This window comes from Solea senegalensis, linkage group LG11 (genome assembly GCF_019176455.1).
Source record: "Solea senegalensis isolate Sse05_10M linkage group LG11, IFAPA_SoseM_1, whole genome shotgun sequence".
NCBI lineage: Eukaryota > Metazoa > Chordata > Actinopteri > Pleuronectiformes > Soleidae > Solea > Solea senegalensis.
Genome location: NC_058031.1, coordinates 16550978 through 16565990, shown reverse-complemented (window position 1 = coordinate 16565990; position 15013 = coordinate 16550978). Strand labels below are relative to the sequence as shown.

The following is a 15013-nucleotide window of genomic DNA, read 5'->3' as shown; positions in this document are numbered from 1 at the left end:
GCAAAATAAAACAATATATTAACTTAAATTTACGTTTGTTTATTTATTTTTTATTTTTTTTACAATTTACCCTGCAAAATAGATCACTCCATCATGACTAAATGGGTTTGTGGTTCACCTTGACAGTCACTTTGGAATCCTGAAGTCATACAATGACAATTCAAATCAGTAACTTCTAAATATTCAAGTCTTTCCTTTTTTCCTTTCTAAAAAAAAAAGAAATAATTAGTGTGTCATGTCAAGACACTGGAGTTATGAGAACTGAAATGGCACCAAGAATCAGAAACCGAAGAACATTTTACAAAAACGTAAAATCACAGAAACAATGATCAACAGACAGTGGAGAGAAAATCCCACCTGAATCACTTTTTTTTTTTTTTTAAATAAAAGTGTTTGATCAATACACGAGAGTCAGCTGAGCTTTGGCTCGCGGTGTTTGACTTTGGAAAGTCACATCACTGTCCTATGCGCACAAACCAGGTCCTTGTCGTGGACGACGCTCCACATCCTGAGAAGTTCCTCTGGGCTCAGTTTGTGCACCACGATGAGGTTTTTATAAAAGCAGGGCTCTCTGTTCATGGGGCTCACCTTGCGCCTGGTGATACCAAAGGTCCTGAAGCCCGGGTGCGTCTGTGGACGCAGGTGAAGACTCTGCAGACACATTCCCATAAACACGTCATCGATGGGGTATAACTCCCGCTCCTGTGAGGCCACGAACAGCTTCCTGGTCATCTGTGAGGACATCAGAAACCCCCCACCGCCGACGTACGGCGGGTACGGCTTGTCATGAAGCTCTTTGGGAATGTAGTACTTGCTCTGTCGGTTTCGGATCGGGGTCGCCTTGTTGATGGTGTCCCCCACAAACAAGTTGTCCACCCTGCCCCCCTCCACTTCGAAGCTGATGAGCTCCAGCAGGTTGTTCGTGTTCACAAATATGTCGTCGTCTCCCTTGAATACGAACTGGACGTTGGAGCAGTAGATGTGGAACCACTTGAGAAAGTTGACCTCTTTCAGTGTCAGGTTGAAGAAGGTGTCCATGAAGTCCCACTGCAGAATGTCCCCGTAGATCTGGTCCTCGAACTCGATCAGTTTCTGGAGGTTCTTTGTGTCCTTGCCAGTGGTGGCTCTTCCCAAAAGAAACAAAGTTTTGATTCTCTTCCCGTCTATGGTTTGCTCCTTTCCCCAGGTTTTACGCACAGCGTCCCGCCGGTCGTGCTGCTCGATTACGGACTTGACCACAATGAGGAGGTGCGCGTCTCCGCCTGCGCATTTCTCCGGGTGGTTGATGAGCATTGGAAAGTATCTGCAGTGTCTGTGCAATACAAACTGGTGAAACCTCGCGTCCAGGCGCCGGAACCAGTCCTTCGTCCTGATCGACGCGTCCTCGCTGCAGTTGAGAACCTGCGCGTCCCAGGAAGTCGGTGTCCCATTGGAAGCCCGGTGCGCATCCAAATCGTTACGCACCGGAGAGACTGAGCTGACCGGAGCACTTTTCCCCGCTCCCTGTTTGAATGAAAAGCACTCGGGGCCACACCAGTCAGCACCCCTCGTCTGTTTCACTCCAACCCCGTCTTTCTCCGCCAGCTTCAGTTTGTGGATCATGAGAAAAGACGCAAAGACCAGAGACACACTGAGCAGCGGCTTCAGCAGACCGAGCCGCTTTCTCCGAAAACAGTGATCCATGTCAGCAGTGAGCTGTCAGCGCGGCGTCCTCTGTGTCCTCAGATGCTGGACCCTCTGTCTTCATGCTGTTCCACAGCACAGAGTGTTTGTGGAGCAGCGTTAACCTCCACCACAGTGTATCTGCTCCTACTATCCTGCGTCCTGCGCGCTGACACTCGAGTGGCCCCGGGGCCTCTTTTCCATATCACGGCACGCTGAGTCATTAATAGTCGCTCATCTCCCCGGGCTATGTCTTTACAGTGTGAGTGTGTGTGGAAATATGCTGCAGGACAAACCCACAACACCATCCTCCTCCAAAATATCTCCTCCCCTAACGACACGCACTCATGTGAGAGCAACAGCTTCACACCACATTACAGTCCAAGTCTTCTTCTTCTTCTGAAAATATTGCAACATATTAGAAAGGACATAAAATGGACACAATCCTCAGGTTGTCAGAAAAATGTTAAATCTAAATCTAAATGATAAATACCAACAAATACCGATATCAGCCCTTTGAGTATATTATATGATATCAGTCTAATTTACTAAATCAGCTATTTTGATTTTTTTTTTCATTTTATCGTTATTATGTTTAAATGTTGTGTATGTGTAAAATACCAACACTGAATATTCTATCAACGTATTCCTAATTAATTAACACATAACAATTTAAATATAACCTGGACTAAAGCTTATAAATAACAAACAAACACTGAAACCTGTACTGCACTGTTGTATTTGGATAAGCGAAACAAAACGACAGTATGCAAATCACGTGCAACTCGCATCGAGGAAGTTAGAAAACAAACTTGTTTTTTTTTAACTTCCTCGATGTTATTTGCATGTGATTTACATAAACTTGTGAAACAGCAATGAAAAGACATATGGCGCCATCTTGTGGACAATCTGCGCAAATACATTCTCCCGCTCACCCTATAAAAAAACTCGATTGAAACTCGACTACGTCAGTAGGGGACGTAAAGCGGAACAAGCAAAATAGACCTTCAAAATAAATGTCTTTACTTGCAGCTGATGAATAATTTTGCAGTTTGTTGTTTCTGCACGGAATAAAAAGGCATCTTATTCCTCGTCTCAACAACAAACGAGGAAATGAATAACAGGAAAAAAACAACAGGAAACAAATGAACACAGGAAAAATGTATGTATTTATTAACTAACTAAATTTGCAAAACAAAAATAAAGAGCATTAAACATAGTCACGAATGTGCTTTTATAAATTTAGAGGTGCATTTTAATTGTATTCCCTTTATTACATTTTCCTGTGTGTTCTGAGTAATAATACAATGACAGCAACACAGTGACCGTATCTATGACGAATTATAAATACCGTTTTGAAGTTTGATGACAGCAGCACAGTGACATTATATGACTGTTTATTCACTGTGTGTGACAGTATATATGACGGATTATTAATCCTGTGTGTTGAAGTTTGAGGGGCAGGGCGACCGTAAATACTCCCTGACCTCTGCGTGAACCCGAGCAGCAGCAGCAGCAACAGGAAATACAGCAAAGCGGCTTCAACAGAGCTAACGACGCCACACATCATGGACACAGCCGTGTTTGAGTGGAGATAACCGGGCTTGAGTGTGCTATTTAAACTCACTATGAACCACAGAGTCGAAACTTTATCACAGGAGTCGCCAAAAAAAGTGAAGAAATACTCCCGGCACATTACACACGAGGTAAGCGTTGAGCTAAGATGGTCGTTGTTAGCATTGTTAGCTTGTGTTTACTTTGTGTGTGTGCCTTTATCGATAATCAAGAACTGTTTTCAGGTCGTATTTGAACATGAACATTTAATTGTAAGCACAATCAGGGTGCGCTAATTTCTACATTTGTATCTCTATTTATTTAACTTCTCTAAACGCTCGGCTACGGGACACGCGCTGTTGTGGTACCAGTACGTTTACGAATACTCTATTTATTGACTTCAATATGAGAGGTTATAAAATGATTTACTGTCACGTTTCCTGGGCGAACTTTCAGAATTTGAAGACGGTCTTGAGAACTTGTAACGTGAAGTTAAGTCGACAACTTGTTTGGGAGGAGTTTGGCGAGCGGAGGGTACAGTGGCGTAGCGGGGAGGCGCGTCTGATAGATTTCAGACTATGTTCATGCATATGTCTCAGCTCTCTATCAGAAGTAATCTGGTCATCATCAACACATGCAAATACGTGTACCATGTGACTGTTCAGGTGTCAGAACATGGCTTTCTGAAAGACAAGCAGGTGAAACTCCTAATATTCAAACAACCTTGTGTTTAAGCCGGTTACAGAAGCCTATGTTATGGTGTTTCTCAAATATGATGGGTTTTCTTTTCATAAAACGACAAAAGAACGATTTCTGCTTTTTAACCCAGGTTATATGACATATTGTTCATGGTAAGTACATTATTCACTAGATTCAATCTCTTGATTTATCAATGAGATGACTTTAATAAAATAGCCTGACAAACAACAAGCTCAAATTATTCACACTTACTAGTCCAACAGTAACAGGTCACCCATGGTCCAGTATCGCTGGAGTGAAAGCCGGATCTATATGTATATGTGTGCGTATATGTGCACGTGTGTGTTGAATTTTTTCCCATCTCTACCATTAGGGATTGAAAAACCACATTGTTGCTTTGCAGATGTCAAGTCAACTGGACAGCTCAACTTCAAGAAAAAGGAAGACCAGCTCTGCAGTCAAAAACTCCAGAAAGGTTTGTGTTGTGTGTGTGTGTGTGTGTGTGTAAGGAGTAAACGGCCTTTATAAAGAGCAAGTGGAGAAAAGAGAGCAATTTATGTGCTGCTGTCTGCAACTTTAATTTTCACAGGTGCATATTGTACAGTTAAATTAATGCAAATAAATCAATGAGTATATATCAGTATTTGTTAAGCAATGCATCATCCTCACCTTTGTAATTAATTATTATGTCCCAGGTTTCTGCTACCAAGAGGAGATATATGAAAAAATCAAAGATGCACTCAGCAACAGAGAGCACTTCATTAGCCGGTGGTTACAGCGAAGCAGCCATTCCGCTGAGGAGAAACTCTGGCATCAGCTGTGAATGCTACCAGTATGCGGACCGGAGGAGATGCTCGGCATCGCCGGAGCCCGAAGGACAAGAGGGCAAAGAGAACAAGTTGAGGACGAGGCTGGACGTGGATGGCTGCAGCACGACTGACATCCAGGACAAACCAGAGTGTGAGGAGATGGAATATGAAGAAACCAGCAAGCACCTTTTCCCAGATGATGACAGCAATCAGATTCTTCCTGTCGAGCAGTTCTTTGGAAATTTGGATATTGTACAGGTGAGATGTTTAAGGCTAAGTCATAGACTGGAACATCCTGTGACTGAAATGAAAGTAAGTTAAGACAAACATATTTTAAAGACATTGTGGACTTAAGATGGCATATATTCAAGTATGTTTGAAGTGTCTACCTCATACAACCACACTTCTTGTCAAGAAAATGACTCAGCTTTAAACCCAAGTATTGCTTATGTTCTACCAGTGTTATATTTAGGCAGAATTGTAATAGTTGACTTTGCTAATTGTTAATTCTCAAGGACTTAATGTAGGTTATCCCCACTGCATGACGTCTGACAGCTCGACACGTATGACTTGTGTCCTAAGGTTGAACAAGGTTGGACTTTTCTTTGTATTCCAGGACTTTCCTCAGGGATCGTCGGCCTCTTCTGTCCAGAAGGAGAACAGGAGGCGACATTTTTATGCACCAGAGGACAGCGATGAAGACGAGGTGGGCTTCAGCACTACACCACAGAACTTCACGAGAGACATTTAGTAAACTGATCTGATGACTGCGGTGGACTCAAAAGTAATGTCAGGGGGTGGACATAAACCCCTCAGCACTTACAAAAAACAAAAAAAAACGGCCAAATGAAACCATCCAGACTCTCAATCTAACCAGTTCCTTGTCATATAATGTGGGAGGATTCCGTGGCCCCATATGCTGAAATGATTTGTGGCAGAGTTGAACTAGGTTGTCCATTGTTTGAAATGTCCGTCCATTTGCACAACAAATGCCAAATTTGCTCTCTATACACAAACACTGGGTTGAGCACTAAAGAGTTAATAGTTCAATTATTTGTAGAAAATGACCCAATGCAGTTGTACTTTAATTATTTATTGCTAAATTTGGGCTCAGACCACCCCAGTTCTAGTCACGACAGTCTTGTACCTAGAGGGTGTGTTGACGGCACTTTAGATCAGTCCATGTTAGGATTGGGCGGATTCCATACTCATACAGGACTGTATATCGGAGAAAGAAAAAAGGTCAAAACTAATACGATCTGAAAACATTTAAAATGAGACACTGTCACATCTGCACACAGATGGAGCATTATGTTTCTGAAATGGCTGCTTATTGATAGGCGGTAAATGCATTAACAACTAAGTTGCTTAGAGGGGCAATATGTAGAATTAATATTTTTTTTGAATCTCATGGTTGTTGCAAGATTCTCAAAGTGCGAGCATAGTGATTAGGCTGCAGATCAGTTACGGCTACAGTCGTCACTGTCGAGAACTGTTCCTGGAACTTAAGTTTAGGAAGGTTGGACTGATACCAGCATTGTATTTTAGGTAATGGAACCATCTATATTCCATGTGTCATCCTGCTTCATTATTTAATTTAAAGTTTCAGCTTGAGAAATGTCTAATGTCTAGTGCTGGGAGTTATGTATCAACAAACTTTGAAAGAATTCATCATTATTTCTCTCAAATCTACGTCGTAAAAGCAAAAGAATGTCAAACTCAATAGTCACATGTGGATCAAAGCAGCATAAGGAAGGGTTTCAGTCTGTTCATGGAATGGAGGAAAGAGTGAACACGCCAAATTAAAAGGCTTAAAAAGTCATAATTTATTAATGCATTAATTGTTCAAGGTGAATGTTAAGTCTGTAGTTCAGTTCTGTTTAAGGCTCATTATTCAAGTCTGTATCAAGTATTTGTGTGTGCAGTTTCTTTTTTGGCAGCTTCTTAGCACAAATACATCAGTTTATACAATACAATAATATACATATCAGTGCAGCTAATTATCTGACCTGACCTGTTCCCATTTGGCTAATATTTGCAACATTTGACAAAGTTACATACAAAAAGGCATTATATATATATATATATATAAAAAAACAAATCAGAGGTTTACAGTAACTGCAATAGAGATGTCTGATATAGATTTTGTATATAGTCAATTATCCTGGTATCTATATTTTTACTGTCATATTTATGCAAAAGTGATTTTCATATTATACTATGCAACTTTTTGACTGAGCAAAATGCCTTGCAAAGTAAGCAGTCATTGTAATCAGTTTGTGCCATTTTACATCACTGTGCCAACATAAAGAACAAATAAATGTTTTTCATGATTTCAAGTCAGTCTAATTCCTCCTGTCAGCAGAGTTCTGGTTCAGAATTCATTATAGTGAGGTAGAAATTAAAGTAGTCTTACAAAATAGGCCTGAGAATTTGTCTTTCAACACATACCATACCTACATACCTCAATTAATCACAAACACTTTTTAAGTCATTAAGCGCCTCTTTTTTCTCTTGACCCTTTGATTTGTCTTGCCGGTGTTTGTGGCCTGTCTGAAAATCTTCTTGGTATCACACAGCAGGTTGTGAGCTCCTTTTTTGTGGCACACGATGTGAACCAGCTTCAGGTTGTCAGTGGTGAACAGCAGGCCGTAGAAGTAGGTCAAGTTGACATCAGCGATCTTGTGATTTTGCAGAGCTTCCAGCAGAGTGGGAATGATTGTCCTTTTCTTCTCGATCCTGGACACAAGACCAGGAAGAAATGTCATTTGTTCCTACACTGGCTCCTACGTGGCATGGACACATTAATTATCGATTAATTACTGGTTTCATAGTGATTAAGTTTACATTATAATATGTAGTGTAAATTCTTCTTCAACAGAACATGACGCCAAATTTAAATTATGTTCTCAGAGAAAAATAACTCTTGGCGCATGCATACAAACAAATATTCTTATATGTCCATTCTAATTCATGTTGAACAGCCACATGTCTGATCTAGGACAGATTACCAGATTTAAAAAATCTGGTAATCTGAGTGAACCTTAATGCCGCTTTTCCATGATACAGTTCTAGCACGTTTTTTTTTTTTTAGTACCTGCTCAGAGGAGCTTCCAAGTGAGATGAGCTGATAATAAAATGTGACGTCAACAGACTGCCGGCCACTGATTGATTGTCGTCACTGGAAGAGTCATGAGCACGACGTATGACACAAAGCAACAATGCCGGACTGTAGACTAGTTAAAAAGACTTAAAAATCCTGAAAACATGTGGTAATCTCTAACATTTAGTAAAGGAAATTTTTGTATTTCAGTTCAGTGACTGTGTCAGACAAAGTCTGTGCTCTGGTCATGCAGGAAGTACTGAACTATTTAAATGAACTGATTCTAATGATTCTGTTACACCGAAAACAATTGCTTTGCTTGTTACTATTTTGTGTGTTTGTTGTAAAAAAAAAAATCAATACAGCTTTGTGCATCCGTGCTGTGGCGTCCACACTGAGGGGGTACGATGGAGTAATGGAAAAGGAACGTGGCTGGAACTATAGAGTGGAAAATACTGTCCAAGTGTCCAACCTGTGGTCCAGATTCCACGTGCTGAAGACAATCCTGCTCTCTCTGCTGCCGTACGGGTTGATGGAGTGGAGAGACTGACACATGTCCTGGTCAAATGGTCCCTAAAGAGGCAACAGGGATGTTCAAAATATGGTCTCTTCTTTTTTTTTTTAAATGATGCATCAGTTACTGGTGACGCTGTAATCTATCGTACATTTATGCAGTTCTGGTAAGTATATGTGTTTATGTTCATGTGCTACCTGGCAGGTGAACCATCCCTCCTGGGTGCAGAGGCGATTCCGCTCCTTTTCAGTCCTGTCAAAGTAACAGCCGTTGAACTTGGCTGCTTTCAGCATGTCTGCCAGACACTTTGACATTTCCAAGAACTCTGCCCTGTCTTTAGCTTTCTGAATGGTTTTGGTGGCATCGTCCACCTGAGAACACACAAAAAGGCCGTCAGAGATGAAAGACCCGAGGAGCCGCGTTTCTGTTGGTCTCTGAGTTTGACTGACCTCCTTCATGTAGCCCCGTATCCTGCTTTCACAGTTGAACTTCATGTAGGCAGACTTTGTCTTGAAGCGAGTGTCGATGCCTGGAATGAAACCAAGCTTCTTTATTATCGTTCTCCACTGCAGATAGTGTTTCTGTTTGCTTTCCTACTTTTACTTGCAGTGCTCGAACCACATTATAAATGAGTTGTCAGTTAAAAAAGCAATGAAAAGTGCTATAAAAATACAGACTATTCATATTCAAGTCCTACAGCATTTGTCTCTTGTGTTTGAACTCCCCCATTTGTCGTGTAGCCAGCAGCCACCCTGTGTTTCCTTTCATCTGCTGTAATAATTCTGCACTGTGTGAGTTGACGCATGACATAGCATGGATTATAAAAAAGACATGACTTAAAGAGAAATGTTGGTAATATCACTGAACAGAAAATCATTCAGACTCTACTGATTGAGTCAGAGCAGGACAAGAGAATAACTGGAGGCCAATATTTCTAATACAATAGCAGATTTTATAGTTTTACATAACACGGCCAAATCAGATCACTGCACTTCCTTGTTTCCATTATCTCTTTTTGCTTCACTATTCATAAGCACGCTTGCAGCATGATGCCTCTTTCAGCCTGACATGCATGCGAGATAGGAGGCTGATTATAGCCGGTAACAGCTTCCCACTTCTCAGACTTCAGAACCAAATGTTTCAGGCTCGAATCCCCAAAGCTGTGCTAATGGTCCCTAAAGAGTGCAGCGTCCATTACACCTCACAGCGTGAAAAGCATCTGTTGCAAAGAAGTGACTGAGATTTTATGATTTATTTTCATTTCATGGAGCCTGTTTGCAATAAGACCATAAATATAAAGTGTTGACACCAGAGGAAAGCCACAGTGTCAATATAGTTACAATGGTTTATCCTTCTGGGAGCGTAAATGCTTGTTTTCATGGCTGATCTGCTATGTGGATTAGGAGTTAAAAATGAGCACATGATGCCACAAATCCAAGAGGTTTAGAGATTTAAATGAAATTGCTACAACATTACATTAGACCGCAATGTTTTCTTGTTTTAATAAGAATAAACAATGTCAATATTATTTGTGGCAGCAATATGTTGCCGCACCACATCATGAAGCATGCAGCGGAGACCTTGTACCTTTAAACCACTCCTCATCCTCCTCTCTGCTCTCCACCTCAGACCTGTCCTTCAGATTCAGCAGCAGGTCGGTCAGAATTTTCCGTCTCTTTGGAGACTGTGTACCAGACAGGAGCTCCTTCGCTGCTTCGATGAGGCCATTGGTGTGCTGGTCTGAGCTCAATAAATGACCAATGTCACACATGACTGAAATGGGAAGCAGGTGATGTGAAAACACGTACACAGTTTGATTTGTTAAAAAGGTGTTGGGAGTGTTATTTCTCTTACTCCCGCTCCACGTCTGCTCTCTGGAGAGAAGAACCAGTTCAGTGTGGTCTGGCAGAGTTGGGAAGAATTCCTCCGTCACTTTTGTCCCATCAGAATACAAACATACATGTGCACCTGCCTCTGGCAACTGGAACATGTAGAACATGATTACTCAGGACTCACAATACAATAAATAGGTTACATGAAAACACACTTTACAGGTAATGGATACAGTTTAGTGTGAACGGTGCAAGAATTTAATGTAGCTGTTGCTTTTGGACTTTGTGTAGATGATTTGGTTGCTGCAGCTCTATCTTTTTAGGTTGGATTAGATTTTATCCCACACCGAGGAAACATAATTATTTTTTTTTTTAAATAAAAGCAACATATAGTTTTGAAAAATAGAAATAGACTTTTGTCAGTTTATGCCATCAGTGTCTTGCACTGTGACCATCATGACTGTGACCTTGAATACCTTTATACATATGTGGACAAAAATGTGTAACACAAGTCCAAAAGTGGGGAATAATTTAGACAAGAGTCAGCTATATTCTCAGAAAAGATAATATTGGTATGTAAATAGACCTATGCTTTAAAGTCTGTCCTAAAAGGTGACATGTTTTTCAGTGTTTACACTACAGAACATTTTATTTGCTGTTAAAAATTAAACTAATTATTATTATTACATGAGTCAAATGCCTAACCCTTTCTGTAAAGTGAACTGTATGAATTGCCTGGGATTAGGAATTAATCTGTCGATTATTTTCTCAATTAATCAAGCACTTGCTTGGTCCATAAAATAAAATGTCAGAAAATGTTGAAAAATGTCGATCAGCTTTTGTCAAAACTGGAAATGATGATGTTCTCGAATGTCTTGTCGGCCCATAAACCAAAAAGATTCACTTTGAATGATTTCTTTGTTATATGCAGCAAATAAACCAGAAAATATTCACATTTAAGAAGCTGACAAATCAAAAATTTAAATTTTTCAAAAAAAAAAAACCCACACTCAAACCAATGAATCAGTTATCAAAATAGTTAGCAGTTTTGCAGCCCTGCCTGGGACACATTGAAAATGGCTGACTGTAATTGACTATGCCTTATGTATTATACTGTTGGCTGGAATTGCAGTGTTTGTTTTAAGTTAGTTGTTTTTTCAATATTTAATACTAATTAACATTTTGCTATTTTCTTAAACATATACTTTATGCATACCATACCAATTCACACTTGATCTCTAAACTTAATAGACTGATCAAAGTCCATAAAACTGGGCTTTGATCATGGTCTGTGTTTATACCAGAGAAGCTCCTGAAGAGGCAAAGGAGTTACACACCGTGAGTACACTCACTCACTCACTACACATTACTGAGTGTAGATAAACTGGTCTTATCGTGTGCGGGGACTCGGACATGTCAGGGAAATGTTAGCGGTGTAAAAACGACAGATATGGACCAACAGCAGGAGGTAATCTAATCCGTCAGAGCAGCATTTATATCCAGTAACTACAGTTACGTGGCTAATATCTTGTGCATTTTCCTTTGTTTATCTACAGTGAAGACATTTCTTTTCCCTGTTGAGCATAAACAGGGACGAACGATACACTGGTTAAAAAACAAAAAAGAAACACACGGACTCACTTGTAAAGTCTTGCAACCTTTTTTGAGCAACTCCTTAAGATCTTTTGCTGCAATCCCATATTTTCGGCTTTCATTACAAGTCCTGATTTTCACTGGTTTAATTTTCTTGAAGAACCCAAACATTGTTTTGTACCTGCCGTTGTCACTTCCTTTTCCTCATGAAAGCTGACGACAGGCGGCGCTGTGTTGGTGTTGCTGCCCCCTGGTGGTCGCCGCCAGTCTTCTTCTCCTCATTTTCAGACTGTCTAGAAATGATTTAGTGCACTACTGCCTCCAGCCGCTTTCACATCGTCATTGCAATTTTTTGCCAGATTAGACCCCTAGATTTATGGCCCCACGAATTATAATTAATACAATAAATATGTATATAGCATAATACGGATCCTGAATGCAAATCCGTATCACCACCAAAACCTAGTAATTCCTGTCGTGGGAATTACCTATGCTGCTTATAGGCAGACAAACTGTGTCATTGTTTCATTTGAGATACCCTAACACGTTAAAATAATTCATGATGAAATAAAATATATTATAGTGTATGAAATTATATCATATTATAATAACGTATTCGACAATTATCATAACTTAGAGTTATTATTATTCATCCATGCTTGAGACGGCATGTCAACGCGTAGGCGTGAACGTTACATTACCATAGCAACTGATGCAGCGCGGCAGGAAATACCAAATGAAGGGTCCAGAGGGAAAAATGCGACCTTTGTGACATCATATTTACGAGCTCCGTGTCTTAGTAAAACATTGCATGATCATATTTTTTGTCATAGATTGACTGTTGCCATGTGTGTTGCTTTATTTTCTCTTAACTACCCTCAATAAAAGTTCGGGTGTAGTGGGAAAAACCCCTTTGTACAGAATAGTAGAGTCCGATTTCAATATGGCGACCGCGAGTATGAAACATGAAAATCTAAGCTGGTGGTATAAAGATAACATTCTCTGTCAAAGTCGCTTTTGTGCTACATGTTTGAGTAGTTTGAGATGCTAAGTCTACATTTCCACACACGGTGGTCTTGTGTTCTTCATTCATTATATTATTGTTTCACCAGTTTCCGCTGTTTGTCGTCGTTATCTTCTACATTTGCCAGCCGTTATAAACACTTCTTACGTTTTTGTCCGTTTATTGTCTTCTACAGAAACTGAAAGGTTAGTACTCAGGACGAGAACTCATAAGTGAATGAAAAGAAAAAGACGGACTCACACACACGATGAGAGAACTCAGCATTCTCAACTGTGTTTTCTTTCTGATTTGTCCTCCCCCAAGTAACCCAAGAACATGGTGAAAAGTGAAGATATGTCCATGATGGCGGACGACTGGAGGGAAGTGTTTGAGAAGAACCGGGTTCTTCCTCCGCCCAGCCAGACAGTCCGCCTGGCCGTGGACAGCCACCTCGCCCAGTCCCACGGCTTCCAGCTCAGCCTCAGACGACTCACCGCAGCTCACCTGCCGCAGGTGAGCGCTCACAGAGTCACGCGTGGTAGAAATGTAGATGGCGTTGGTATTAACATTGACTTCATTAGGTTTTAAGATGATGATATGAGTCTGTACACTCTTCTCCTCAATTCGGCTATGAAATAATCCACCACACTTCATCCAAACATGCATACATCTCTCACACTTTATGACAACGGTCTCCAAATGAACTGATGTTACCTCAGAGATGTGTTGGGAGGTTAGTGGAATGTAATATTTCAGGACTAGTATTAACCAGTGACATTACTTACGTTCTTCATATCTTCTCCTCATAGTCACTGGAGATACCAGAGGTGGAAGAGGACTTGAACTACCAGCTGCATGTGACACTGTTCGATCAAAATCGTCAGCACTTCTTTGGGAAAACATGGAAGAGCCGACCTCAGAGGATGAAAAACAACAAGATATCCCTCAATGAGGTACAGTAGCTTCATTATGACAGACATTCCACTGTTGGCTGTTCTACATGACACACACTGCTGAAAATCACTGGGTCAAATGTGTAGACTCATGTCAAAATGTGTAGATGTCATATAAAACTCCTGATGTTGATTTCATAAGCAGTGGATTGGTAATAATCTAATATACTCTGTGCCCATTCAAGCGTAAACAACATTAATTTAACATCGTCGTTATTGAATTAAAATCAGCTCAAAAGCTCCACCACTCACAGCCAAATAAGCACTGATTGCAAGTAATTACGTTCACTCGTATCTTACAAGTCCCTCATCCTAAGTGTTCCAGTCCATTTCCTCACACTGCAAATTGAATAACCTTATATTATGAAGTTGTGTAGTCTAAGAAACGGGTATTAACTGCTCTTATCTTCCCTGAAATTTCTACTATTAAATCATTTTGACATTTAGAATTTTAAATGTCACACTCACCTTGTCACCTTCATCTGCACTGAGTGCATATGTGTTAGTTAGTGATCTGTCATCATAGACAAAAAAGCCAAAAAGCAAAGTAACATGAGTAAATATCCTTTATTATGATAAATGTTATTTCACACTGCTGTATCAACGTATAAGGCAGTACACTACATTTACTGGAGGATTGAAATAGAAGAAGCCCTTAATGGAAAGAACAACCAGACAGCTATAAAGCAGTCCTGTGCTCTGTGCTCAGGCTTTGCAGCGTTGCAAATCAGTGCCCATAATGATATAATACGTTACGGTATATTACGAGGAAAGCTGTCATTGTGTAAATCTTACAGAAGAAACTCTGGCAGTGGGAAAAAAATGGAACAAAATGAAAAAGACTATGCCAGAAGAGGGGAGTGACATGCAGCAAAGGTCCATGACAAGTAATAGACTCATGGTCTTGTGCACCTCCACGGGGTTCCCTTCCTTAATTAGACTTCTGCCCAAGTTGATGTTTGATGGAGCAATGCTAGTATTCCTGTGTAACTTCACCATCCTATAGCATAGTAGCTACAGGTTGGTGTTAGAAAAGTGACAAACAGAGATGAATGATCTTGCAGCCAAAAGTTTGTTCATTTTTAAATGTGCTGGTCTAGTGCTGTTTCTAGCTTCATTGTCCTGGAGCAGTTGCACTTGGCTTTGCATTTCTGGAGCCGGAATACAATGACAGCATCCTGTTTGTGTGTTCCAGTTGTTTTATGGCCGTTACCGCGATCCACTGGCGGTCCCACAGCGCAAAGACTGTGGTGAATAGATACAGTAGGATTGAAAAGCTTTGATTGATTTC

General features: G+C 40.5%; 4 protein-coding genes across 5 annotated transcripts in view; 2 read left to right on the top strand and 2 right to left on the bottom strand.

The window, feature by feature from the left end:
- Positions 1–343: 343 nt before the first annotated feature.
- On the bottom strand, positions 344–1959 carry b3gnt7l (UDP-GlcNAc:betaGal beta-1,3-N-acetylglucosaminyltransferase 7, like). The gene has a single exon (XM_044038767.1). It carries the CDS (start codon positions 1681–1683, stop codon positions 451–453), a length of 1233 nt encoding a protein of 410 aa, XP_043894702.1. The 5' UTR covers positions 1684–1959; the 3' UTR covers positions 344–450.
- A 1211-nt stretch (positions 1960–3170) lies between these two features.
- Positions 3171–6809, top strand: lg11h1orf174 (linkage group 11 C1orf174 homolog). The gene is made up of 4 exons (XM_044037703.1): positions 3171–3368; positions 4319–4390; positions 4611–4982; positions 5341–6809. The coding sequence occupies exons 1-4, from the start codon at positions 3291–3293 to the stop codon at positions 5473–5475; spliced, it is 657 nt and encodes a 218-aa protein (XP_043893638.1). The 5' UTR covers positions 3171–3290; the 3' UTR covers positions 5476–6809.
- dffb (DNA fragmentation factor, beta polypeptide (caspase-activated DNase)) lies at positions 6527–11997 on the bottom strand. 2 transcript variants are annotated; one of them, XM_044037702.1, is made up of 7 exons: positions 11815–11996; positions 10196–10322; positions 9929–10114; positions 8791–8870; positions 8539–8712; positions 8300–8400; positions 6527–7463 (listed from the first exon to the last, which is right to left on the bottom strand). In XM_044037702.1, the coding sequence occupies exons 1-7, from the start codon at positions 11935–11937 to the stop codon at positions 7211–7213; spliced, it is 1044 nt and encodes a 347-aa protein (XP_043893637.1). In that variant the 5' UTR covers positions 11938–11996; the 3' UTR covers positions 6527–7210. The 2 variants fall into 2 exon arrangements, with proteins under 2 accessions (XP_043893637.1, XP_043893636.1); XM_044037701.1 differs by having other exon boundaries at positions 9929–10322; positions 11815–11997.
- A 701-nt stretch (positions 11998–12698) lies between these two features.
- nphp4 (nephronophthisis 4) overlaps positions 12699–15013 on the top strand; it is a 137825-nt gene continuing 135510 nt past the window's right edge. Inside the window, exons 1-3 of the mRNA XM_044037700.1 lie at positions 12699–12975; positions 13094–13282; positions 13579–13722. Of these exons, the coding sequence (XP_043893635.1) occupies positions 13106–13282; positions 13579–13722 (321 nt within the window). The 5' untranslated portion in view covers positions 12699–12975; positions 13094–13105. The remainder of the gene's footprint in view (positions 12976–13093; positions 13283–13578; positions 13723–15013) is intronic.

Excerpts from the sequence above, each read along its gene's own strand:
- b3gnt7l (XM_044038767.1), bottom strand. The coding sequence starts at position 1,683 with ATGGATCACTGTTTTCGGAGAAAGCGGCTCGGTCTGCTGAAGCCGCTG.
- lg11h1orf174 (XM_044037703.1), top strand. The coding sequence starts at position 3,291 with ATGAACCACAGAGTCGAAACTTTATCACAGGAGTCGCCAAAAAAAGTG. Across the intron at positions 3,369-4,318 it reads CCCGGCACATTACACACGAG|ATGTCAAGTCAACTGGACAG; the intron begins GTAAGCGTTGAG and ends GTTGCTTTGCAG. Across the intron at positions 4,983-5,340 it reads GAAATTTGGATATTGTACAG|GACTTTCCTCAGGGATCGTC; the intron begins GTGAGATGTTTA and ends TTTGTATTCCAG.
- dffb (XM_044037701.1), bottom strand. The coding sequence starts at position 11,937 with ATGTTTGGGTTCTTCAAGAAAATTAAACCAGTGAAAATCAGGACTTGT. Across the intron at positions 8,713-8,790 it reads TACGGGGCTACATGAAGGAG|GTGGACGATGCCACCAAAAC; the intron begins GTCAGTCAAACT and ends GTGTGTTCTCAG. Across the intron at positions 8,401-8,538 it reads AGGGATGGTTCACCTGCCAG|GGACCATTTGACCAGGACAT; the intron begins GTAGCACATGAA and ends TTGCCTCTTTAG.